This window comes from Gorilla gorilla, chromosome 12 (genome assembly GCF_029281585.2).
Source record: "Gorilla gorilla gorilla isolate KB3781 chromosome 12, NHGRI_mGorGor1-v2.1_pri, whole genome shotgun sequence".
Lineage (NCBI taxonomy): Eukaryota > Metazoa > Chordata > Mammalia > Primates > Hominidae > Gorilla > Gorilla gorilla.
The window spans coordinates 131,243,166-131,269,984 of NC_073236.2; the positions used below are offsets into that span (position 1 = coordinate 131,243,166).

The 26,819-nt window shown below is 47.0% G+C and overlaps 1 protein-coding gene and 1 long non-coding RNA gene across 3 annotated transcripts; one reads left to right on the forward strand and one right to left on the reverse strand.

Annotated features, from left to right (window-relative positions):
• Positions 1–8,702: 8,702 nt before the first annotated feature.
• On the reverse strand, positions 8,703–13,286 carry ID2 (inhibitor of DNA binding 2). Its single transcript, XM_055377453.2, has 3 exons — positions 10,636–13,286; positions 10,256–10,319; positions 8,703–9,477 (listed from the first exon to the last, which is right to left on the reverse strand). Exons 1-2 carry the CDS (start codon positions 11,734–11,736, stop codon positions 10,263–10,265), a joined length of 1,158 nt encoding a protein of 385 aa, XP_055233428.2. The 5' UTR covers positions 11,737–13,286; the 3' UTR covers positions 8,703–9,477; positions 10,256–10,262.
• Positions 13,287–14,529: 1,243 nt separating this feature from the next.
• Positions 14,530–26,476, forward strand: LOC134756813 (uncharacterized). 2 transcript variants are annotated; one of them, XR_010130070.1, is made up of 5 exons: positions 14,530–15,169; positions 17,123–17,408; positions 19,839–20,109; positions 21,362–21,563; positions 21,857–26,470. It is a non-coding gene; the product is annotated as an uncharacterized lncRNA (long non-coding RNA). The 2 variants fall into 2 exon arrangements; XR_010130069.1 differs by having other exon boundaries at positions 14,530–17,408; positions 21,857–26,476.
• Positions 26,477–26,819: the final 343 nt, after the last annotated feature.

Consider the following 26,819-nt stretch of genomic DNA (forward strand, 5'->3'; position numbering starts at 1 on the left):
GAGCCACGCCTGGCGTAGTCCCATGCATGTTTGCCGAATAAATTAATACATCAATGTAACTCCATCGACACGTCAGAGACTTTCAGTGGCAAGAGGTGTCCCCCTGTTTTTGCAGGAGCAGCTCGCTAGGGTGGATGTTTTGTTCCTGTAGACAATAGATGATACAACAAAAATAATTAGCAGGAAGAGTCCTGCTTTTTACCCCTTGGCCTGTGTGAGCTGGCATTGCCCTGCAGCAAACGCGGTTTGCAGGGAGAACACTCAAGGGCGTCTACTTGTTTGGGGATGATTCTCTAAAAGTCATTGTCAGGTACAAAGCCAGGACTTGACAAACTTGTCCAAAAATTTCCTTCCCAGTCAAGATATTTTTAGATTGAATCAACTTAACTGGTTTGGATTAAATTTAAACTTGAAATTTTCACTCTTTAAAATATTTTACTTCAGGCAATTAAAGTTTCAGTTGACATTTTTTAGGAGTCTTTTTTTTTTCCTCCCCTGGGAGGCTTTGGCGAACTCTGGTAAAATTACAACATTAAGAATGGCCTTGTCCTTTTCTCTGCCTAACTTGCTTCCGTAGGATTTTTGAAACATCAAATATTGAAGAATTGTGTGCTTAAGAACTTTCTCTCAGAACTGATGAAACTTATTTAGAGCTTATTTAGAAGATTATATTTGTAAAATAAAACTTACAGCGTTGTCCCTAGGTGGAGAATTACTTAAAACTAAGACCACATTCCAAGAAGTGGCATAATCATATACGTGGAAGTACACACGCCGTTCTACTTATAATGGCAGCAGGCAGAACAGGAAGGGAAGCCAGGACGTTCCTAGGCTTCGGCCACTTTTCTTTGCTGCCAAATGCTAAGATCCATGCTAGGCGCCCCTGTCATAGCCATGCAGCGTCTCAGTAGGAGTGAAAGTAGTTCAGAGCCAGAAGGGCGGAGAGTTCAATTGCTGTCTCAGTCAAGGTCAATCTTGAGGAAGTGAATGAGGGTGCCAAGCAGTGTGTCAGGAGGCCGGGGCCTTTTCAGAGAGTTGGGCAGTGGGGGCATCTCTGTGCTCCCATAGATAGAGGACTGGGTTATTTTTCTAACTTACTTATCACAAACATTCCCAAACATATGCAAAAGGAGTGAACGGAGGACACCTATGTGCCTGTCACTCAGTGGTGACAGCGGCAGCATTTCACTATATCTGGCTCATCCAGCCCTACTCCCTTTTTCTTTTTCTGGAGGATTTTAAAGCAATTATATATTATGTCATTTATCCTTACAAACTTCAGTATGCATCTCAAAAATACCAATTTCACACCTAAGGAAACAAAATCTTCACTATTATATAATACCCACCCCTCACTCAAATTTCCCCAGCAATCTAAAAAAAAAAAAAAAAGTCCCTTTAGAGTTTCAGGATCCAGACAAAGCCCATCCATTGCATGTGGTGATGGTATTTTAAGTGTTTTCGGTGCTTGGCCTCTGCATCTTCGTCATCGGCTTGTTGGAAAGGTTGGGCTGGTTGTCCAAGGATGCCCTGTTCCGGGTTTGTCTGAACACTTCCTGCGATCCCATTTCGCTTGCTCTCTCCTGTTTCCCATTGACAAGAAGTTAGGTCTCAGGGATTGATGCTACCCCAGATTGAATTTTTACTCTTCTTTTCCCTAAGAATACTTCACAGGAAGTGTCGCTGACGTCGATCATGTCCCATCGGGAGGCACCTCATGGCCAGTTGATTGGTTTTCTGGAGATTGATCAGTGGGTTCAGGTGATCATTTCTTTATTAACAGGCTGATTATTCTATTACAAAATTTCTCATCAACCTTACAATTTATGAGTTTACTAAACTTTGAAGATCATGGTCTAAATCAATTACTACTTTAGTTACCACATTACAGTGACTACAGTCATCTTTAGGGATTCAACATGGTGACTCTCTAACTCTTGCAATCGTGGTTATCTGAAATCCAGCTCGTACTGGAAAGGCAGGAAAATGCTTAATTATTTCTCTTTAATTCTCCATTTTTAGAATGTGCTGGTGCCCTAGAAACCTCCATTGGTATCCAAAGCGTTTTTGCTTTATTTTTGTCTCCTCTTTATTTTTAGTCTTACTTCCTGTCCTAGATCGGGAATCAGCCATTTCTCCAAAAAACTCTGGTTCCTTTTAGTGGTGAGTGGTACTGGATCGTACAAACTGGTGTAAGCGGGTGCTTATTATCACCTGGTTGTCATTGCTTCTGGCATTTTCAGTGGAAAGCTATAAAAATATATTTTTAAAAAGAAGAAACATGCATTTAAATTGATATTTTCAGTTCAAATATAAGATTTCAGAGCTTTTACTTCTTGAACGTTATGCTGATGTTTCATTTCTCTTACACTGAAAATCTTGGTTCCTAATGACATTAGTATAATTACTTCTTTGCTTATCCTACAATATACATATAATAGTTCAAAAATAACAATACCAATATTATTACTAGCGATGTGGCTACTAAAGGAAGTTTATGATTTCTTTGCAGTTCTTTTTGTCCTTAGAATAGATCCACTGGGAATATACAGTGAAACTGTCGAAGGTCAGTTGGCGTCATTTTTCCTCTGTGTGCATATGTTACTAACTTGAGACGTAATTAGGTCCATTTGTTGTCATTTTTTTCTACTTACATATTGTTTTTTAAATGTAATTTGTAAAAAGTATTTACATATCTCAGTCAAAACCATATGACAATATACATTCAGAAATACCACATTTAATACAATATAATTGTAAAAATGGAGAATTAAAGAGAAATAATTAAGCATTTTCCTGACTTTCCAGTATGAGCTGGATTTCAGATAACCATAATTGAAAGAGTTAGAAAGTCACGGAGTCTTTCTCTGTTGCCCAGGCTGGAGTGCAATGGTGCGATCTCAGCTCACTGCAACCTCTGCCTCCTGGGTTCAAGTGATTCTCCTGTCTCAGCCTTCCGAGTAGCTGAGATTACAGGCTCACACTGCCATGCCCGGGGGCTAATTTTTTTTTTTTGTATTTTATTAGAGACAGGGTTTTACCGTGTTGCCCAGGCTGCTCTTGAACTCCTGAGCTCAGGCAATCTACCCACCTCAGTCTCCCAACGTGTTAGGATTACAGGTGTGAGCCACCACGCCTGGCCACCATGCTGCAATTTCTAATGATGAATGTATGCACTGTAATGTGATAACTAAAGGAGTAGTCGATTTAGACAATGATCGTCAAAGTTTAGTAAACCCAGTAAGTGAAAGATTGACATGGAATATACATTCAGAAATACTACACTCCCTTTCTAACATTGCTTCCTCTACTCTATTTTAGCCTCTCCCATCAATAACCATTTTTATTAATTTTAGTTTTTTCTTCCATTTCATTTCTCTGAAAATATAAACAAATATGAATCTATGTGTTACTATTACACCTTCCTTCTCATACAAAAGCTAGCACACCATATACACTGTTCTGTATTAGGCATTCTTCACTTGACGCTTTGTCCTGGAAAGCCCATATCTGTATATAAAGATCTCCTCTTTACATTACATCACCATGTATTAGTATACTAGAGCTTTTCCAAACGGTCCCACATTTGGGTTGTTTCTAGTCATTTGCTATTAAAAACAATGCCAAATCTATTAACCTGGTGCATACAGTATTACATATTTTTGCAATGTAACCTTGGGGTAGATTTCTAGGAGGGAGAAAGCTGGGTTAAAGAGTAAATGCATATGCGATTTTGCTAGATATCACCACATTCCTCTTTAGAGGGGTCAGAGTATTTTATCATCAACAATATACAAGATTGTTTCCCTCACAGTCTTGTCAACAGAGTATATTGTCAAACTTTTGGATTTTTGCCCATTTGTTGGGTGAGAATTGTTATATAGTTTTTCATTTGCACTTGTCTTATTATGGGTGAAATTGGCCATCTTTTTGTATGCTTACAGGCTGTTGATTATCTGTGAACTCTATTGCTACTGTTTTCCTATTTCTAATTGTGTTGGATTTTTTCATCTTAATTTTTAAAACATGTATATGTGGGCTGGGTGCAGTGACTCAAACCTGTAATCCCAGCATTTTGGGAGGCCAAGGCAGGAGGAATGCTTGAGCCCAGGAGTTTGAGACCACCTGGGTAACATGGTGAGATCCTGTCTCTACAAAAAAATAGAAAAAATTAGCCAGGCGTGGTGGTGCACACCTGTAGTCCCAGCTACTTAGGAGGCTGAGGTGAGAGGATCAACTGAGCCCAGGGAGGCTGAGGCTGCAGTGAGCTGTGATCAATGCCACTGCACTCCAGCCTGGGTGACAGAGAGACCCTGTCTGAAACCAAACAAAACATGTATATGTGCAGAATATTAGCTTAACTAGAAGCCTTTAAGAGAAGATATATCTAACATTCAAGTTGCTTGAATGTTTACTGTGACAGATTCCCTTCTGCTGCCACAACCAGTTGATACAGTCTGCCATACTTGTTGGAGCTTCTCTCTCTATCCTTTCTGTCTCTTACCTTGAGTTCATATTTATCTTATCTTTATCTCTCTGTGCTCATTCTGGGTAATTTCTTCAGGTTCATCTCCCAGTTCATTAATTCTCTCTCCAGTAGTTTTTAATCTGGGTTTTAACATTTTCATTGAGTTTTCAATTTCAATAACTATATGTAAGCACTTTGATGTTGTTTTCAAATCTGCCTATTCTTTTATATATAATACTGTATATTGTGATTTTTTATGTTCTTGCTTAATTTTTAAATTTCTTTAATCATCTTAGTTGTGCTTACTTTATAGCCATTTTAGATCTTTTGTTTCTAATCTTTCTCTTCATTTTAGCTACTGATTCTCTCATGGTAAATTGTTTTCAGTGTTTTTAAAATTTTTGAATTATAAACTGACTTTCACCCAACCATGAAAATGTGAGAATTCTGTGTAGTCTGTATTGAGAAATTTTCTCTCCAGAGAAGCTTTGCATGTGCCACTTCCAAGCACTCCAGGGGTATCACCAGCCAGAAACCCATTTTTGTGTTAATTTCTCAGCATCAAAATTTCTCAAACCAAGTGGGTAGTACATATTTGAATCTCCATTGCCCATAAGGGCATGTTTATGGGTAAAAATTTTCAGAGGAGATTTTCATTTCCCTCTTGAGCTCAGGTTCACACACAAGCTTCCTTATGATCTTCCTGAGCTAATGAGTATTATTTTTTTCTAATCTATAACGGAGATTTCAGGCCTTCCAGGATCCTGGGTGGTAGTATCAGTTTCAACGCCCTGCTTCACAGGGTTGTAAAAACTTGTCTGTAATTCCTGTTTGGCCAGTGCCCTAGTTTACTGGGATTGGTGCCCTCACTCAGGACTGCCACAAATGTGTGCATGCTCTTCCCACTGTCCTTCTGTTGCATCTTCCTTCAGGGCCTCTGGAAAATCTCCTTCCTTCCTTCCTTACAGTCTCAGGCGGTGCTCCTCATAGTGCCTACTTTAGTCAGCAATAAACAAAACACATGTTATTGAGCTTCTCAACTTATGCTGCCTCTGACTCAAATTATCTTTAATTAAATTAATTAATTAGTTTTCTGAGACAGGGTCTCGCTTTGTCACTCAGGCTGCAGTGCAGTGGCACAATCATGCAGCCTTGACCTCCTGGGCTCAAGAGATCCTCCCACCTCAGCCTCCTGAGTAGCTGGGACTACAGGCGTGCACTACCACACCCAACTAACTTTTGTATTTTTAGTAGAGATGGGGTTTTGCCATGTTGCCCAGGCTGGTCTTGAACTCCAGGGCTCAAGCGATGCACCCACCTTGGCCTCCCAAAGTGCTGGGATTACAGGCGTGAGCCACTGCCCCTGGTCTTCAAAGTATCTTTATGATGAAATAGAAAAACATCCAACACCTTTTCTGGATCAGCATCCAGAAAGACACTGAAAGTCTGAAGCCCCTTTTCCAGTAGCAAAATGCATCAAAAATTGGAAGGATGTATGGGGTGTCAAGCTGAAGGGGATTGGGATGGCTCTGCACCTGCCCTGCAGAGAGCCGCACAAATTATTGGCTGTGGATTTTAAAAGCTCTATAAAGCAGCTCCTTATTGACAAGAATATTATTTTCTATTAGAGTCTACATCTTCACCCTCTACTTGAAAGTCCTTTTTATGTTCCTGAAAAAGCGCTGGACTGAGTTCATCTGCCCACTGCCTGGTTGTGTGCCGTTGGCTACTCAATGCTCACCTCTGAAATAGACAGACTACACGTTAGCCGACCTTCAGGGATGCACCCATGGCTTTGAACGCTAAAATTAAATGTAAACTGACCTGTACATTTATTGTTTGAGGTTAGTGTGATCTTGATTCAAAAACCAGTTACAGACAATACAAGAAAGTAAATCACAGTTCCATTTCATTTTCAAAAATAAAATATTGGCTAACAGAATCCACGGTGGATATAAAAAGTAATAATATATGATGTTCACGTAGGAGTTATTTCAGAAATGCATGGCTAGTTCAGTATCAGAAATATCAGTGTAATCCACCAGACAAAAATAATATCAGTAAATGCAGTCAAAAGTATTTTACCAATTGACTCACGAATTATGATTTAAAATTCTCAAAAAAAAAAAAAAAAACCCTTCCAACAAGCCTAGCAATTGAAAGGCTCTTCCAAAAATTGAGAAACAGTATCTATTACAACAAAAGCCTACAGTCACATCCTACTAAATGGAAGAAATGTGATCGATTCTCATTAGGATTTGGAATAAGAAAAGGAGGCCGACTCCCACCTCCCACTGCTTTAACTAACACTGGCGTTCTTGGTTAATAGTCATTAAGCAGTTCAGAAAAATTAAAACAAAATTTAACAAAACGTCCAGGAAAGAGAAGGGAAAGCATTCTGGCTTTCATGTGACTTCACAATTCATTTATCCCCACAATCCAAGCATGGTCTCTTTGAGACCAGGATCCTGTCTGATCTTTTTAAAAATCTCTGGGAAAGCACCTAGCATAGAGGTTGGCAGCAACTACTAATTTGCAAAAGGGGATCCTGTCTATGCTATGCAGTAGTCAAGATTACATGAGATCCACACGTGGCAACGGCTGTACACATGCTGGAGCAGCACTCATTTGGAAAGGCCGCACTCCCTGGCGTTTTCTCCCAGGACCTCCTCCGCCCTACGGATTGGTCCTCGGGTTCCCAGTGCCCGGGCCCCAGGCCCACCAGGCCCCGCGCGCGAGCCGCCGTCCTCGTGCCGGCCAGTAGGTGGCGCCCGGGCTCCACGGCTGGAGTCGGGCAGCGCGACTGGCGCCGCGGGAAGTCGCCTCCGAGAGGGGCCGCTGCGCCTTGGCTGCGGCTCCAGGGGTCCCGGGGCCAACGTCGCCAGCGGTGCCTGGCAGGGGCTCGAAAGGGCCCGGGCCGCCCCACAGTCCCGCCCGCACTGCTTCCGTCCGGGGACGCTCCCCAGGGCCGTCCGAGCGGACTACGCGCGGGTCCCCGTGGCTGGGGGGCGAGCGTGCGGCCGGCGTCTGCGCCTCTCCCGGAGGCGAGGCGGGGGTCGGGTTGGGACCAGAGCGCGCTTCCCTCCCCGCCGCGCAGAGGTCGGCCGGGGCCGCGGCTGGCGACAGGTGTCGGGGACCTGGGGGCCAGGTCCGCGGGTAGCCTGCGACAGGGAAGCCGCCCCTACGGCCCTCAGGGCATCCTCCGGGTATGATGATCAACCACACGACCGCCCCGCGCTGGCCCCGGCAGAGCCCAGTCCCCGGCGCGGGTCCGCAGGGCGATCCGGGCGGCCGCGGCTCCACGGCCCCCGCCCTCCTCCAGCGCCAGCGCCCGCGGGGAGCGATCGGGGGTCAGGGCGGGGAGACGCGCGGACTCCTCCTCGGTGGCGCCGCCCGAACACCTGTTCCGCCCCAGGTGAGCTGCTGCCCCGCCCGGATCCCTTCCTCCCCCGGTTCGCGTCCACCTGGGACCCGCCTTCCAGAGCCTCCCAGCCCACCTCGCGCCCCGGGACTGAAAACGCAGACCAGTTTTGAGCACGTGGCCACTCGCGGTCTTTGGCTTGGAAAGGCTTCTGCCCGCTGCCTCTTCCTTCCAGTCCAGGGCGGCCGTCAAGGCTGAGGACGATTGAAAAGTCCGGGAAAATGCGCCCGGCCCAGCCCCGTCTCCGGAGGCCTGGGGGTGGGTGGCGTGGGGGGGGCTACAGGTGTGGACGCAGGCGAAGCCAAGGAGGCATCAGGAGCCCGGGGCCAGGTGACAGCTTAGTTCCCTGGGCAAACAGTAACCCTCGGGTGTTTCTGCCTTCCCTTAAACCTGAGATCATGTTCTGAATTCTGTACGGCCTCTTTTCTTCTCCTGATTAACTTTCATTTACTCTAGAGAAGCGTCTTAACGCTCAGACAGGTAGTGCTTCCACACTTCCAGACTCAACCACAACTCATTCTTGGCTTTAAACTCAGCCCTAAGGCACAGAACCAAGCTTTCTCTTAAGAACTCAGAGGCACTTCTGTGCTCAAAGCCTCCCCAGTCTCTGTCAACTCAGCCCTCTGCCTTACCACACATCTGATAAGATTCTCTGTACACAAGTAAAGGCTTCAGGGGTGCTGCTGGTGGGGGGATGAAGAAGGGGATAAAGAAAACAATATGTGTGTGTCGGGGGGGGCCGAGAGGGGGAGACAGAGAGAGAAAAGAGCTAGTGAATGCCAGAGATCTTAAAAACCACTCGGAATTCAGGTATTGACTTCAGACATGTTTTATTATAATCTTATACAGTCTACATAAATTTGAACTTGTATTTATTTGGGTTCAGTTATAACATAGCATAATAAAAATCAAAGCACTGGTCCTCTGAAATAAAGCAGGCAATCACCATTCAATAAACACACTTGATTTATTTTGTATAAAAGGGTTAAGTTTACAACTAAACTTTTATAAAAAGTTTAGCATGAATAAGTACATCATTACACTTTTGAATGCAGAAATAGACATCTCTGCCACTATACAAGAAAACTCTAATTAAAGAGTTCACAAGGTTTCACTCAAATAGATATATTTATATATAAATATATACACAGCATTCAGTAGGCTCGTGTCAAAAAGGTAATTTCTGACCAAAAGACTTCATTTAAGTGACTGAATACTGGATCCTTCTGGTATTCACGCTCCACCTTTGAAAAAAGGCAAAGTCTGCTTAGATTGGGCAATTCCTTGTGATTTTAACGTTTTCGCTCCCCATGGTGGGAATAGTATATAAAGAAAACCTTCCAACTGTAGAAAGGGCATTTAAAAGTCTTTTTCATAAATAACGAATATCACAGTCCAAGTAAGAGAACACCCTGGGAAGATGATCATTCTTAGTTTTCCTTCCATTTTTTTTTCTTTTTAAAAAGGTCCATTCAACTTGTCCTCCTTGTGAAATGGTTGAAAAATAAGTTCAGCACTTAAAAGATTCTGTGAATTTGTTGTTGTTGTTTGTTGTTGTTGTGCAAAGAATAAAAGAAATCATGAACACCTGCAAAAGAGTGGGGGAGAAAGGCATGTTTAAGAGAATGTAACCTAAGGGCAGAGGCGGGCGACTGGCGCCGGGAGGAAGCCACAGTTTGAACATTTAACCAAACACTCAAAGATTGGGCAAACCCTGGCGTCCAGATGCAACACACACACTCGCCTCGACAGCGCAAATTAAACATTAAAATAGCAGAGACTCAAGGGAAAAACTTCCCAACCCAATCTCCTATTTGGATCTCCAACAGCAGTGCTACAGGCGCCAGTCTGCTTCTTGTAACAATTATTTGATTGAAAACAGCCCTTTAGTTAACAGATAGGGAAGTCTGGGATCCCACATCACAGCGTTTAAGGCACAGGGTAGCAATCCTCAACTAGCCCAGAGAATCCCAGAGGACTATAGTTTTAGGGAAGGAGGATCACTATGGAATTTGTGGCGATAAGATTAATTACAGTGGAGGTTAGTACCTCATAGTACCAGAGGACTCGTAGGAAGAGCCAGGGCATTACATTTGCTACAAAGCCAATACACACGTTCCTCGGCCGCCTTCGTAGTAAGTTACTGGCATCATTTCCTTTTAAAGGAAAATGTTCTGTGATCTCGAGCACCCAGAGCTACAAGCTCCTTCATGTCTAGTGAGACAATGTAGTACGGGTAACACCGCGAGGTAAGCATGCATTTACCAAATCAGACATTTTATAGATACACAAGCAAAAACACATGCGCGCGCGCGCACACACACCGAGGGGCAGTTTACCCACGGGTGGCACAAGCAAACACTCACCGCTTATTCAGCCACACAGTGCTTTGCTGTCATTTGACATTAACTCAGAAGGGAATTCAGAAGCCTGGAAAGAAAGAGGATAAAGAGTACGAGGTTAAGACAATGTTAAGTAGAAAGGGTTTTTTTTTGAAGTAGTCCACAGACCAGCAAGTTCCATTAAACACGTTTATGGTAACAATTCAGATTTAAAGACAGACGCATTAACATGTCAGAACTTACTAGCAATTTCACGCACAGCTCAATCTACAGCAGATTCTGAAGAAAATAAAGTTAAATAGCTCATGCGAAAGTCATCGTCTGGGCTACGGATCTCCTAGTGACAGCCCAGACGACCGCGGGAGTGTGCGGCGGCGGGGCGGGGACCCCGGAGCAGGTCTTACCTGCAAGGACAGGATGCTGATGTCCGTGTTGAGGGTGGTCAGCGGCGTCCTGGACGCCTGGTTCTGCCCGGGTCTCTGGTGATGCAGGCTGACAATAGTGGGATGCGAGTCCAGGGCGATCTGCAGGTCCAAGATGTAGTCGATGACGTGCTGCAGGATTTCCATCTTGCTCACCTTCTTGTTCTGGGGGATGCTAGGCACCAGCTCCTTGAGCTTGGAGTAGCAGTCGTTCATGTTGTATAGCAGGCTCATCGGGTCGTCCACCGGGGTCTTGCTCCGGGAGATGCCCAGGCTGTGGTCCGACAGGCTGTTTTTCCTAACGGACCTCACGGGACTGAAGGCTTTCATGCTGACCGCGAGGGAAGGCGAGACCGGGAGGGAGCTGGCTGCCCTGAAGCTCAGGCCGCCGCTGCCGCCTGCTGAGCTAGCTGCGCTTGGCACTGGGCTCGGCTCAGAATGAAGCCCGAGCCCGGCGGGGCGGCTTTTATTCGCACTCGCCGGGGCCACACGCTCGGGCTTCCCTTCGTCCCCATTGGCGGAAGGTGGCACGTCTATCAAGACGAGCGGGCGCTTCCATTGGTGAGCGCGGGCGCGGGGCGTGGGCTTGGTTCTTCCGCGTTCGCAGCCAATCCCCGCGGGGTGGGCGGGGCGCGAGCCCAGCTGGGGTGGTAAATAGAGTACAGTACAGTAAGTGCGGGGCTGGCGGGGAGCAAGGAGCGGGGAGCAAGGAGCGGGGAGCGGCGGGCGGGGGGCGGGGAGCGGCGGGCGGGGGGCGGGGAGCGGCGGGCGGGGAGCGGGGAGGAGACAGGCGAGAGGAGGGAGAGGAGGCAGAGAAGGGAAGATGGGGGAGGGGAAGGGGGAGGGGAAGGAGGAGGGAGAAGGGGGCAGACCCTGGGCGCCTAAATGTGCATTCTTAATTCTAATTCCAAGCGCGCGGCGGGACCCTTGCCTTGGGGGTGTTCCCAGACCAAGCCCTGCACACCTTGGAGCTGTCGGCAGCTCTAAAATCACAGCTACACGGGCGACTTCAGCACCGTAGGGGGGAAGCCACAGTTCACTGCAACCCATCGGAGGGAGAGCGTGGGGAAAGATAGAAAGCATTTCAGAAGAAAGTGAAAACGCAAATTAGGTTGTCACTGAAGAGTCACGTTTGTAGAGTGAGTTCGTCTCTTCAGATAAGGAAAAGTTATGTTAACACAAACAAACCACCCACGCACGCATTCGACGACAGGCTTAGTGTGGGCTTTTGCAACCCGGAGCAGCGCGGGAGGCATTACTGTAAACTCAAGAAAATGAGTACTTATTGGAAACCATGCCCAACCTCGCCAGTCGCTAAGGAGCTCTCACAGGCAGGGCGCTTTCAGGGTTCCTTTTCAAGAAGGAGGCAGGGCTATTATAATGATCGTATTAATCGGAAATAATTAGGAGAATTTGCATATTGAAACTACATTTACATACACTGCCCTTGAAAGGCTGCCAGTCTGTGCCCTTCCGTGTAGGTGGCAAAGTAATGTGATTATGCACTAATTGTGATTTCTGGTGTCACATTCCAACACCTAGAGGAGTTCCAAAGCTTTGTGACAGATAGGTGGCCCTAGCCATTGATAGACATCTTCACACTAAGGAAAAAAAATATTCTGTCATATATGAGGTTTGGAATCTTTTCAGCACTAGTACTGAATACAGGTTCAAGGCTTTTTTTTTTTTTTGGCTGAAAATCTTTAAGAACTCGTTCTTTCAGTCTAAGTTTTAAAAAGTTTGCAGCTATTTACTCAAATACTTAATTTTCACATAATTGTAGCTTATCTAGAATTCTGTCTTGACCACAGTATGTCAGTTTCTTGTTTTTGAAGATATTTGCTCCAGAAAACAATGAGCTAGAAAACCCCAGGAAAGGCAATATTCAAATCTTATTTACTTTCTGCCTCAATCTCTACCTCCTTTGCATTTCAGAAAGCAGAAGGGGCAGGCCTAGAGGCTGAAAGAAAAGCTCGATAATGGGGAAACTGTTTTTTCCTTCAATTAATGATTAATTTCTCAGCTGGTGGGGCCAGCAGTCTCTGACCGTCACGTGACAGCTATGCGCCCCATGACGCCTCTCCAGGGAGGCAGAGTGGGTGGCACTGAGGTGGAGCTCACCTTCCTGAAATTCAGCCCCCTCAGTTTGAAGGAAGGAGGTAAACTGTTTCCTGTCCAGCCAGAAGTTTGCGGAGGGCCTTCCCAAGGCCAGGCAATGCTGCCTGCGACTCTGTCCCTGACAGCGTTGGACGCACCGTATCTCTTCTGATATTAAGTCTGGAAGTGATTTACTATCCGAGTCCTCCCACAGTTCGAGCCTTTTGATGTACTTTGTGTGCATGTGTTTCTGTCACATACGTGCCACAGTGGAACAGATTTTGTTTTGACACTATTTTGGTTCATGATGTTATACTTTGACTATTTTACAATAATAGCCAATGTAAACAAACATCTTTGGGATTCTCAAATTATTACTTATGATTCTTGGACATTGCAGCTCTTCGATACTGACGCATTCCTAGCTTTTTCCAAGGACACCGTATGTTAACATCCGTGCCAGCCTCATTATCCCCACAGCCAGGCTCTGGGCTGGGCGGTAATGAGCATTGTGCGGTTTCACTTTACACTTTGCAAAGTTGATTAAGGCAGTGCCTTCTCCCATGATCATTTTTGTACCCTGATGTAGTAAAATGGCTAAATATGGTGAAAGTTTTCTGGTGTTTCTTTCTTTAGCTGCCATGTCAGAGTCCAGTCTGCCTGGCTGTGTTGAATTCGATTCTACTGGCACGCTACCCAGTTTTACATTCATTTAAAGATCATTTAAAGGGGATTACGAAGCTGTATAAGTTAATGATTTAAACAAGGCCTAAGTTACTAGTGTGTCTGTTTCAGCACGCCCAATATGAAATCACCTTAAAAACTGCTTTCGTGGGGGAAAATCGTGTCGGAGCATTTTCGAAGTGGGTTTAAAGGCAAGTCAAAATCTGTCAATTGGTGGCTTGGGTGGGTTTGTATTTGAGGCCTCCAAAGTTCAAACGGCCCCAGCTAGAGGGAGGGCTAGATCCGCGGGCGGTGGGAAGGTGTGCAGGGCTTCCGCTGGTGGGTGTTGGTGCGGTCCCCCTCGACTCCCCACCGGGACGCCCCCACCCCGTGGCAGCGACAGACCGGCCCGTAAGGTCCCCCAGCCTGGCTCCAGGACTCACTCACTCCGCCTCTAGGGCAGGCCCCGCGGCGGCTCTCGCGTCCGGGCCCCTCGCGGTAATCAGAAGCAGCTCCGGGCCGGGAGCTCCGCGCTGGCCAGGCCGCCTTTGCCACCCCCGCGTGATGCGCCGGGGGGCGGGAGGAGCCTGCGGGGGCGGGGGGCGCGTCTCAAGGTCCTCCCTGCACATCTGGCGCAATGGGGAGCGTTCGCCTTTCTTTCCCGGGTTTTGTTCTCACAGCTGTGTCCATTCCGCCCGTGACCCCGCGAGTGATCCCTGACAGGTGATGAATTGGCGGCGGCGGCGGCGGCGGCGCGCGGGCCGGGCCGCGGCGGGGCCGGAGCCGGAGCCCCGGAGCAGACTCTCTGGCGCCAGGCGCGTGACGCCGCCCATTCACGCCGCCCTGCAGCCTTGTCCTCGCGGCGCCGCTCAGGCGGCTGCCATGGCAACCGCGCCGTCACTCAGCGCGCGCGCCCAGCTGATCAATGCCTGCGAGGCCCGGCAGTCCCAGGCTCGCCCAGGCCCGGCCGCCGGCCCGCGCGCACCTGCAGCCGCTGCACGTCTTAAGTTTCGAGTGATTTGGGGAAGGAAAGAGGACCGAGAAGAAAAGAAAAGGGCTCGGGGGGTGGGTGGGCGGGCGAGGGGCGGAGGAGAGGACGAAGGAAAAAAGCCGGGAGGGGGAGAAGAAAGAAATCTTCCTTTTGCAAAAGGAGGCATAATGTGGCTTAGAGGTTGCCAAAGCAAAAGGTTTTGCTTTATTTTGTTTTTGCAACCGAGGCGTTCAGGGTGGGGCTGGCGCGAGGGAAGGGTGGATGGGGAGAAGGTCACTGTCTTAGCACATGGCGAGATTTATTTACTCCTTTGGATTATTTCGGTTTCTCGCCGAATGGCTTTGATCCTGGATTCCTAAAAATACCTTTGAAAGATTGAAAGACTCGCCCCGCCCCCCCAACCTCCACACCGTCTTACTGCCTAACTCCTCGGAACCCTCGGAGGTTGCGCATAAACAATTTTTTCTTCCAGAACGGTCCCCCTCTCCGCCTTGGGGGAGCCGGGAGGATGTGCAGCCCCAGTCCTCCTGCTCGGCAGAGCCTAGCGCGATTCGCGCCCTCATTACCACTACAAAGCGCGGGCCAGACCAATCCCCTTTCTAATGCACCATTTTCGACTGAGAGTATCAAGAGGCCAGAAACTTCCAAGTCAGCTTGCAGACGCAGACGCCTCCTGGGGTCCTGGCTTTAAAAACCAGATGCCAACATTCCCGGACAGTTTATGGCATCCGGATCCCTCAAGGGTGCTCATCAGCAGTTGAGAGTGTTAGTAGCAATTATTTATCATCTGTTCTGGAGAGGAGTTCCTGAACATAAATGTCCTCTGCCGGCCCTAAAGCTGGGGGCGGAGGCTGTGTGTTGGGTGGGGGTTGGGGGGCCGAATGTTCCCGGTCCTGTTATCTGGTTTAGCAGCATTTGTTGTGGTTTTCGAGGAAACGGCATCTGGATTACATAAGGATTCAAGTTTTTGCTGTACTTGTTTATTTAATACCTTGGCAAGAGGGAGCCCTTACCCTGAAACCAGATAACCGATTTTGGGTTTAAAACAGCCTTAGATGAAGGGCCACTCGAGGGGAAGAAAATGAGCAAAGCCACAAAAAGCAAACAAGGGAATGTTTATTTTTCTCTTTTTGGATATTTTTGAAGACCTGCCTAACCTCTTACACTTCTTGTCGCATACAGCTAATAAATGGCATTAACAAAGCGTTTCAGCGACTACCACGGCTTAACAGTGGCTCCTCCCCTGCCCTGCCACCATTCAGGCTGTAATTCTTTCCAGGATTCCCGCACCATCCTGTGTGCCCAGAGCTCTCTAGAGCACCAGGTAGAACTCCGTGCTAAATCCAATTGCTTGCAATCTTCTGATCCCCTTTTAGGGAGATCACTTTTCAGCTTGGTTCAAAGAAAGCAAAGTTTGGGAAGTTTGGCGGAGGGGCCGACTTAACTACGGGCACTGCAAATATTTTGTTACAAATGCTGTGAAGTGCCCCGATTTGTGGCTGCGTTAGCTTTCACAAAGGATTTTCCTGTGTCTTTTGTTCCGATCACCAAATTAAAAAAGAAAATTAACTTGAGTGAGAGATAAGGTCTTGGAAAACAATCTTGGGCCGCCCGCGAGCTGGCGGGAGCGGGGCTGGCGTCGCCTTGTCTGCGCCGCCCCGAGGCGCGAGTCTTGGGGTCCGGCCACCGCAGGGAGCCTAGGTCATGCAGGGACCCCCCCCTCCATCCGCTGTGCACCCCCGCGCCACAGCGCAGCAGCACCCAGGCCACCCCCCCTCTGCCCACCAGCGTCCGTGGGAATCCGCCCCAGCCAGCGACAAGGGCGGGCTTGTCCGGAATCAAACTGCATCTTAATATTATAATGCGGCACCAAAAGCAAAACCCGAGGCCCCGGCTTGCAGTCCCTAACAATAAACACATTGTGTGCGCTTTTTCTTTTTTGGCTCAAGCCACGTTCGCGCGCCGGCCCCTCCGCAGCGAGCCAAGTCCATGACTTCAGTGAGGAGGAACCCGCCTGCCTCGCACCACGTGCGCTCCCAGCTGGGGCAGCCGCCCTGTGAGCCCTGTCCCGGTCCCTGGGACGGGCTAGGGCCTGGCCGGGACGTACTTGTCCTGAGCACAGGACAAGGGCTTTGGGGCACAGCCCTTTCTCGGCCGGGGAGGCAGGCGAACCAATCGCCCGGGCACTGGTGTTACCCAGGCGGCGCCAGTGCGAGTTGGCTGGTGGACAGATTTTTCAATAGTTTGAACTCCTTCTTCCCCTTGCCGCATCTTTAAGGCGTTTACTCCCAGATTCAGCCCTCTCCTCATAATAATGACAGTTTGCAGACTTCTCCTTTCCAGTTAGAGTGCGTGCGCGGGTCCTGCAAGACCCCAGCCGCGCGTCACCGCAAACCATTCTGCGGGAGGGGCAGGACCTAAGGCTGCATCTCCAGGAGGGAACGTGGAGACACCGCGGGCGGAGGGGACCTGGAGGAGTTCCTGGAGGAGCAGTCCTAGGCACGGGGCGAAGGATTTGCGCTCTAGCTGGTGGAGCGCACATCGCCCTGGTTAGCTCTGCGGTGGGTCCTGGGCTCTTCCCGGCCTCTTCCTGCCTCCGCTGACATCAGGGCCTCTCTCCTGTTTAGTCCTAGGCCTGCCCTTCATCAGGACTCCGCAGAAAAGGATGGGTAAATTAAGGCATACATTTAATTTTAACCATCATGCCTGACTTTCTAGGATTCTGTGTGAAGAATACAGAGACAGACGTTCCATTTCAAAGAAAAAAGAGCAACACGAAGGCCCTCTTTAAGGAGAGAGTAAACATTCACTTTAGGTAAAAAATAGTCTTTTACACGCCTGTGCACGGCACACCTCTTTTGCTGTTCACCTTGAGCCCAAGAGTTTGGAAAGGCTGCCCCCATTTCAGAGAGGAAGAAACGCAGGCACACGTGAATGACAGACTCCTCTGTGGTGGCCTAGACTCCAGCCAACACTTCCTAGGACAGCCTGCCATTGTGCAAAGGTGTGTAACCTTGACTCCAGGTGGAGCATTGATTACTCTTTTAACCTTGAAATGTATTCCACTCCTGGATAGCTGGATTGCCAAGAGCCAGGAATCTGTGAAAACAGTTTGTTCTCATTTTTCTTCCAAGTTAACACTGAATGACTGAGCTTGACCCTTTGTTAACTAAAGGTCAACTAACATCTTAGGACTTTTCAAACCTTAGTCTATGTAAGAAACCCACGTTTACACCCAGAGTTCTGTGGCCACCTGTATAAATTCTGATTCAGTAGGTTTGGTGAGCAGCCCAGGATATAGCATTTTAAGCAAGCATGGCGAGGAGATGCTGATGCCGGTGGTGCGGCGACCACAATTTGAGAAGCTTCAGATAACTAATTGGCCTCTTAAATGAGCCCTGGATAAATAATTGGCCTCTTAAATGAACCCTGCAGTAGGCAGACTGCTGGGTGAGAATGAGCCTACTTGGACCCTTTAAGGCAGCGGTCCCCAACCGTTTTGGCACCAGGAACCGGTTTCATGGAAGTCCATTTTTCCAGTGGGGGGTTGGGAGAGGGTTGAGGGAGTGGGGCTGGGGGATGGGTGGTGGGTACTAGGGGTATAGTTTTGGAATGAAACTGTTCCACTTCAGATCATCAGGCATTAGATTCTCCTAAGGAGCCCACAGACTAGAACCCTGGCATGTGCAGTTCACCGTAGGGTTTGTGCTCCCATGAGAACTAATGCTGTGGCTGATCTGACAGGAGGCGGAGCTCAGGGAGTAATGCTCATTCACTGCTGACCTCCTGCTCTGCCTGGGATTCCTAACAGGTCACAGACCGGTACCAGCCCACTGCCTGGGGTTTTGGGGACGCCTGCTTTAAGAAACTGTACACTCGTTTCTAGAAATTCAAGAGAAGGAAAATCTGTTACACTTACCCGCATTTTCTCTTTTTCCTTTGTTCTTTTTTCCTTCCTGATATTCCATTATTCTCCCTTTGATTAATTCCTGCTGTTTCAAGAGCATTTTTTGGACAGTCTTTTAGGGTAGGTGTGTTGGTGACATGTTCACTTAGTTTTCCTGCATCTGAAGTCTTGTTCTTGCCTTCAGTCCTGCAGGACATTTTTGCTGGATATAGAATTTGGGGTTAACGGTGTTTTTTCCTTTTAGCACCTGACATTCTGTGGTGCTTTCTTCCTTCTATCAAGGTTTCTCATGACAAAATCTGATTTCTCATATGAAATCTGCTGTTATTTGAATTGCTTTTTCCCCAATGTAAGTAAGGTGTGGTTTCTCTCTCCTTGATTTGTCTTTCATTTTTGGAAGTTTGCCTATGATCTCTCTAGGCATGGATTTCTTTAGGTTTATTCTGTTTGAGGTTCTCTAGACAGCTTCTTTTGCCAAACTTGGGAAATTTTCAACCATTATTTCTTCACATGCTTTTTCAGCCGTGCCCTTTTTCTCTTCTCTTTTCAGAACTCCAGTGACACTAATGTTAGATCTTTTATTATAATCCCAGAGGTCCCTGAGACTATGTTAATATATTTTTAAAAAATCTGTTTTCTCTCTGTTGTTCAGTGGGGCAATTTCTGTTGTTCTGTCTTCAGGTTCACAGATGGTTTCCTCTCCCCTCTCCACTGTGCTTTCGAGTCCATTCAATGAGTTTTTACTTTGGTTACTGTATTTTTCAGTTTTAAGATTTCCCTTTCATTCTTCTTTACATCTTCTGCTTCTTTACTGAGTTTTCTATTTTTTCATCTTTTTTTTTGCCTGTTCATAATTGCTCATTAGAAGATTTTTCTGATGGCCCCTGCAGAGTCCTTGTCAGATTATTCCAACATCTGTGTCACCTCAGTGTTGGCAACTGTTGATTGTCTTTTCTCATTCAAGTTGAGCTTTTCCTGGTTCTTGGAATGATGAATGATTTTTTTTCTTTTTTCTTGAAACCTGGGCGTTTTGGGGGTAATGCTATGATCTGGAGCTTATTTAAATCTTCTATTATAGAGGCCTCTGCTGCACCACCCTGGCTTGGGAGGAGGTGCTCCTCATGTGGCCTCCACTGACATTGTGGGGTAGAGGCATCTTACCATTGGAAGGTGATGAATGTCGCAGTTCTTACTCAACCTTGACAACCTCAGTGGGGAGAGAGCAGTGCCTGATTATCCCCTGGGTGGTGGATGGGGTGGGTGGGTGTTCAGGCTTCCAGGTAGCCTCTGCTGATGCTCATTGCTGACCTGCAGGGATGACTGTCTGCTCCCCACTGCACCTTCTCTGACACCATCCTGTTGTTCAGGGTGGCGTCTTCTGACAGCAGACTGAGGGGGGCCATCTAGCTCTTCACTCCCCTTTGCTGATGGGGTTAGAGTTGGGGCCACAGTCTTTTCTGTGGCGTTTGGTTGAAGTGGGACGGTTATAGTCTAAAACGTTTTGGTTTCTTGGCTTCTCTGTTACAGTCACCATGTAACAAATGCAGACATCTCTGAGATCACCATGCAGTGAGGAAGTCTAAGCTGGTGGCATGAAGAGGCCACATGGAAAGGGCTAAAAAAGGGGCCAGCCTCAGTCATCCTAGCTGAGCACCTGGCTGGGAATAAAAGAGGACTCCGTGGATGTCCAACCCAGTAAGATAACCTCAGCCCCAGCCACCAACTGACCACGCACACAAGACATCGTGAGGCTGCCTGCTGGAGCCTGGCCAGTGGGACTGTAGAGTAACTCATTGTCGTAAGCCAATACTTTTGTGGGTGATTTGTTTCATAAAGTGGCCTCCAAAAGAGAAATTGGGGGTACAGAGTTTCTAGGTATAATCTTGTGCATTCATTATAGTTGTAATCATTGATAATTTATTTGTGTATTTTTCCTGAAAGTTTTATAACAACATGATTTATAGTGCATAAAATAAACATATCCCTACACCCAACAAACCTGCCTTTTTTTTTTTTTGAGACAGGGTCTCACTCTGTTGGCCAGGCTGGAGTACAGTGGCATGATCATGGTTCACTGCAGCCTCAACCTTTTGGGCTCAAGCAATCCTCCTACCTCAGCCTCCCAAGTAGCTGGGGCTACGGGCATGTGTCACAGCACCCAGCTATTCATTTCTTTTTGAGACAGGGTTTCACTCCTGTCACCCAGGCTGGAGTGCAGTGGTGCGATAGCTCACTGCAACCTCTACCTCCTGGGCTCAAGCAATTCTGCTGCCTTAGTCCTCCGAGTAGCTGGGACTATAGGCACATGCCACTGCACCTGGCTAATTTTTGTATTTTTTTAGAGGCGAGGTTTCGTCATGTTGCCTTGGCTGTTCTTAAACTCCTGAGCTCAAGTGGTCCTCCTGCCTTGGTCTCCCAAAGTGTTGGGATTACAGATGTGAGCCACTGCATCTGGCTAATTTTTGTATTTTTTTGTAGAGATGGATTTTCACCATATTACCCAGCTGGTCTCGAACTTCTGGGCTCAAGTCATCTGCCTGTCTCAGCCTCCCAAAGTGCTGGGATTACAGGCATCACTGCACCCCACCAAAAAGTGCCTTAATTTTAAAAGAAATACAGGTTTTATTTGATATATGTCTAGTATATTCTTAGGATTTTCTTTTAACCAATAAGAACCCCTACCAACTATCCCCCAAGATATAGAATTTATAATCCTATGTGATGACTGTATGTTTTGAACCAAAACCAAGTATGATGAATGGTACCAGCTCAGGGGCCCTGGAGACACAAGGAAGCCTCACTGGTGAGAGGTGACTGCCTGTGGGCCGCACAGTTTCCTGGAAAGGCAGTGAGAGCATCTGGTACCTCCAGACACTGCAGAAACAGTGTCACAGAAACATCTCAGAGGCGTCACTTCTCTTTATCAAGATTTTAAAGTGATTTCAACATTAAAAAAAAACAACAACAATGTAAAGAATTTGAGTGTGGAGTGATGATCATGCTTCCAGGTTAGGATCAGGCTCTTTCTCCCATTGTCTTGTTGATTTAAGGTGCAGGAACTCCTGGGATGGTGTCGCCCAGTGACACAATCCCAGTGTGGCCATTTCTGATCCTGAGAAAGCAGTCAGGAGTGGGTGGATGCAGTTACAGTTCATCAAGTCCTGCTAGTTCAAGTCATGAGTCCTGAATTCTCCAGGCGGAACCACTAAAGAAATGCAGAAGCAGGCAATCCTCGCAATAAAGTGGAATGAGGTTCTTTGGTTGCTGCTGTTACGGGGGTGGGGTGCATGTTGGGGCCTGGGGGGTGAGTCTGAGGGCTCCCCCAGTCTGTCCCTCCCTGAGCCTGAGCTCTTGGTTCCCACCCAGTCCTTTGTTTCTTTCGTCTCTGGGAGCACCTGCACCCCTGGTTTGCAGCGTGTTCTAGGGTGAGTCACCATGAGCCCCAGGTTCCCATGTGTAAAGGATGGGCAGCGCTCCCTCACCTGCTTCTGCACTAAGCCCTTACAGAGCCCTCAGACGGAGACTGCTGCTTTCATATCTTGCAGGCCAGCAAACTGCCAGTGTGAAGGATGCCCAGGTAACCTGCCCACGCCAGAACGGCCAGGAGATGGTGGAACCAGAATCTAAGCCCACGCCCATCTGACTTCAAAGTCTGTGCTCCTGATGTTTGCACTGAGTCACCTCCTAAGACTTGCTGAAACTGGATCACATCCATTTACCTATCTCTGAGAGAAATGCAAGCTTTAAAAAAGGAAGTATTTACTATGGATATTTTACAATAGTTCCAAAACATGAAAGTTTTAAATAAGATATTCTTAACCATCCGCACCACATCTTCAGGTTCCCTTACAGCCACTGTATTTTGACGATTGCCCATTAGAAAAAAAGACTATGCTTTCTGTAGGTTTTAAAGGAATGGTGGTGAAATAGGGAGCATTCCCTGAGCAGATCCTGCCTGTGGGCACACCTCTGAGCATTGGATCAGGCGAGAAGAGCCCATGTGTTGGCTGCTTTGGGATCCCAGCACTGCCAATGGCAGGTGGGCTGTGACCCAGGGAGAGAACCTAGCCTTTTGCATTCTCTTGCCCCATTTGAAAATGGAGACGATAGTGGCGCCCCACTCAGTGTTATTTTGAGGATTTGAATGTATCTCAGACGTAGTACCTGGAAAAATATAAGTGCTCAGTAAATACGGTTGCCAGATAAAATGCAGGAAACCTATTTAAATTTAAGTTTTGGCTGGACAATGAATAGAAAAATTTTTCTTAGTATGAGTATGTCCTTATATTTCATCTGCTAAATTTAGCAACCTCCTCAGTAAATGATCACTACAATTGCAAAAACGCCTTATGACAGATATAGTAAATCTGTAAAGAAATAGGAACTTGCATTTATTTTTACTAAGCTCTGACTGGTTAAGATAACTGGGCAAGAGAAGGTATCTTCGACTAAACTTGCAGCATATAGAGTATAGAGATTCAAATTTGAAGTCCTATAGGACTAGAATGGCCAGAGGTGAACTGTAGCGAGCTTATCTAAAGAGGACCAATTTCAAAAGTTCCTCAGAGACTTAAATGGGCCCACAGACCCCTCCTGTGTCTTTGCATAAGCCAGCTCGTTATATCAGTTATAAGTTGATTTCCAGAGAAATGTACCCTGGAGGTCCCTCTCCCACTTGAAATAGGACTGGCCAATCCAGATGTCCCCCAGGTGATGTTGGCTCAAATGGAGCTCCATAAATTGGAGAATCTATTCAAGAAAACAAGCAAAAGTATTTGTGACTGAGTTAGCTAATGCCAGCTGGTATCTTGAACAAACCCAGATCTCTAACATGCTAGTTTATTTCGTAGTGCAAAGTGTGTGTTACTGATGGGCAGACAGCTCTCATTCAAGCAGTGACAGATGTAAGCTCTTCCCATTTTTGTGGCCCCATTGTATTCAGCGTGTGGCTTCCAAGTTGCCTGGGATCATCTCCACTGAGACTAAGGAAGAGGAAAGAGCTTGGACAACTGCACTTGGCTGGTTTTTATGGATCAGGCAAGGAATTGACTCCAACACATTCGCTCACATTCCATTGGTTAGAACTGGGTTTCTCAACTATTAGTACAGGGTGAGTGTAGGGTTTTGGCACCATGGGCATTTGAGCTGGCCAAAGGCTAATCAGAGTTAGAACAAAGCCACAAAGCCTGTGAATGGTGTTTATTGTTGTGAGGGGCTGTCTTGTGCATTGTGGAATGTTCAGCAGGATGCTCTCTGGCCTCAGAGACTCACTAGATTCCCATAGAACTCTCCTCTCTCCTCCAGTTGTGACAACCACAGTTGCCTCCTCTCCAGACATTGGAGGAGGATGTCCCCGGGAGGCAAAATTGTCCTGGATGAGAACCACTGTGTTAGAACTCGGTCACATGGCCACACCTAACTGCAAGGGAGGGGGCTGGAAGATCTAGACGAGTAGTATGCCAGGAAGAAAATAAAACTGATTTAGAGGCTGCTGGCCAGTCGCTTTCAGTGACCTTCAGCATACTTATTCCTCTGCAGCTGTCAGGACACTCATGACTGTTTCTGAGATGTTTCCTGTGTGAGGGGACATAGTGACTATTGGAGGGGTGACATGTTGGACTTGGGTAGGGTGAAGAGGATTGGAAACCACCGTCATGTTTGGCAGCATTGAATGTTTATGACTATTTGAATAGTTGTGACAGGGTACAGTGAAGGAGGAAATAACCATTTTTGAATACCCTTTTACAATTTGCAAAGCACTTTTAAAGGTAAGAGTGAGTTCCTAGACCATATTAGGGTGAGAATGGACATTGTTGGCTGCCATATCATTGGGCAGGGGCTTTGAGATTTTTGTCTTCAAAAGGCAGATTAGATTTGGAGTAGAAGGAGAAATGTAAAGACCTGTATCTGAGTGTGTTTGCAGAGGGGAATTGTCATTTGGAAGCACAAGAAAGGGAATGGCCCATTGGCACATATGGTACATTGTGTTTTCATATAATTATACCTGAATGAAAGCAAGAGGAAACGTGTAGGAAGCTGTTTACATAGTCCTTTTAATAATGTTTACATGAGTTAATGAACATGCAAACGTATCTGATGAAAACATGTCAGTAGTGAAACAGCCTTGTGAAGAATCAAATCTTACCTCAGGCTGGAAAAAAGGACTGGTTTTCCAAGCTCACAAATTGCAGCCAGTGTGAATAGTAGCACAAATGACTTTGAGCTTTAAGACATCCATCCATCCATCTATCCATCCCCTCATCCATCCATCCCCTCATCCATCCACCCACCCATCCATCCATCCATCCCTTCATCCATCACTCCACCCAGCCATCCGTCCCTTCATCAATCCATCCATCCCTTTATCCATCCATCCCTTCATCCATCCATCCATCCATCCTTCCTTCCTTCCATTCATCCCTTCATCCATCTGTCCATCCATCCATCCACTCATTCATCCCTTCATCCATCCATCCACCCATCCATCCATCCATTCCTTCATCAACTCATCCCTTCATCCATCGTCTACCATTCATTTGCCCCTTCATCCATCCATTCATTTATCCATCCATCCATCCATCCATTTACTTCCATCCATCCCTTTATCCATCCATTCACCCATTCATCCCTTTATCCATCTATCCATTCCTCCATCCATCCATCCATCCATCCATCCATTTACTCTTCATCCCTTCATCCATTTTTCCATCCATTCATCCATTCATCTTTTCATCCATCCATCCATTGCTCCTCCATCCATCCATTGCTCCATCCAACCATCCATCCATCCATTCGTCCCTTCATCCATCCATTCATCCCATCATCCATCGATCACTTCATCCATCCATCCATCCTTCCATCCATTCTTCCATTCATCCATCCATGTGTTCAGCAAGTATTTACTGAATGCCTATTATGTGCCAAGCACTCTCCTCAGAACTTAGGAAATACCAGGAAACAAAATCAACAACAATCCCTCACCACCTGGATATTACATTTTGATGGGAAGACGCAAAGAAATAAAATTGGTGAGTGAATCACATAGGTTATTAGAAGGTGATAAAGGTGTAGGTGATAAAGGAGAAGTGCCAGGAGCAAGGATTGGGTACAGTTGTGAATAAGGTGGCTCCAATAGGTTGCACTGAGAAGGTGACATTTGCACAGAGACTTGAAGAAAGCAAGGAGAGAACATGACTGTACCTGGGGAACAGCATTTGTGGAAGAGGGAACAGCCAGTGTAAAAGTTCCAAGGCATGAGTGCCTGGTACATACACGGAACATCGAGGCCAGGGTGGCAGAAACGCGGTGAGTCCAGGAAGGGAATAGGAAATAAGTGTAGGAAGGTGTACAGTGGGGTGGTGTGGGGGTGGAATTGTGGCAGCCAGATGGTGTTGGCATAAGGCCTCTTGGCCCTTGTTAGGACTTGGTTTACCATGGCGCAACACATCCATGAGATTGGCAAAAATTAAAAAGTCTGACTGACAACAGAAAATCTGGTAATCTGGTGAGGATGTGGAGCAGTGGGAATTCTCCAATACTGCCAGGGGGCATGGGCATCAATCCCACCACACTGGAATGCAAAGGGGCATTCTGAGTAGAACTGAAGATGTGCCCATCCTTGACCCCACAGTTCCAGCCATGGGCATGCGAATGAATGTGCACACGTGTTGACCACGGCATTTGTTTGTAATTATGAAAACATCTAAGTTTCCATCTATGGGAGAGGGGATAATGTGGGAGTGCCCTACAGTGGAGTTCTAGAGAGCAGTAAAAATAAATGGACTAGAGCTGCACACGTCAAAATGGATGAAGATAAAAGACATAAGGATGGGAGAAGACCACCTGGCCACAGAAGTATATGTCCAATATGATGCTGGTGTATCCAGAGTGTTCAAACAAACAACACAACACTACTCATTGTTTCCAACGTGAGTATGAAAGTATGGAGCAGTGCGGAGGGCCAGGAGTGCTGAATCCAGATGGTTACTTCTCCAGGCGGGGGCCGAGGACCAGGGCTGGAGGTTTACTCCAGGAGCTTCAGTGGTGCATGCTGAATGTGCTGTTTCTTGGGCTGGGGGACAGAGATGTGCATGCTGTTATACACTCTATATTGAAATGATTATATAACAATATACTAATTTATCATGTAATAAATTTGACCAGAAAAAAACAACTGTTCTGTGGCTGCTTCCATGACTGGATTTCACGTTGTAGGTTTCTAAGCAGAGAGTCCAAGGAAAACCAAAGGAGCGGCGGAAGGATAAGCCTCCCGGGTGTTCTGGGAGTGTCCCTTTGCTTGGGCTCCTCTGTTAGAGTCGAGAAAACCTGGGACTTGTGACAACTGGAGTCAACCTGGGATCTTGGCACCAAATTCCAGCGGAAACAATCCTGCCCCCCTCGGAAGATGAGATGAGGTTCTTTCTGGAACATGAGTGCAGTTCGAGAGCTTCAGGTAGAAAGCCCAGTCGTCCTTACCCTGCGTGGCCCACCCAGGATCACGAATGGGGT

Excerpts from the sequence above, each read along its gene's own strand:
- ID2 (XM_055377453.2), bottom strand. The coding sequence starts at position 11,736 with ATGCTTTCTATCTTTCCCCACGCTCTCCCTCCGATGGGTTGCAGTGAA. Across the intron at positions 10,320-10,635 it reads TCAGCATCCTGTCCTTGCAG|GCTTCTGAATTCCCTTCTGA; the intron begins GTAAGACCTGCT and ends CTTTCTTTCCAG.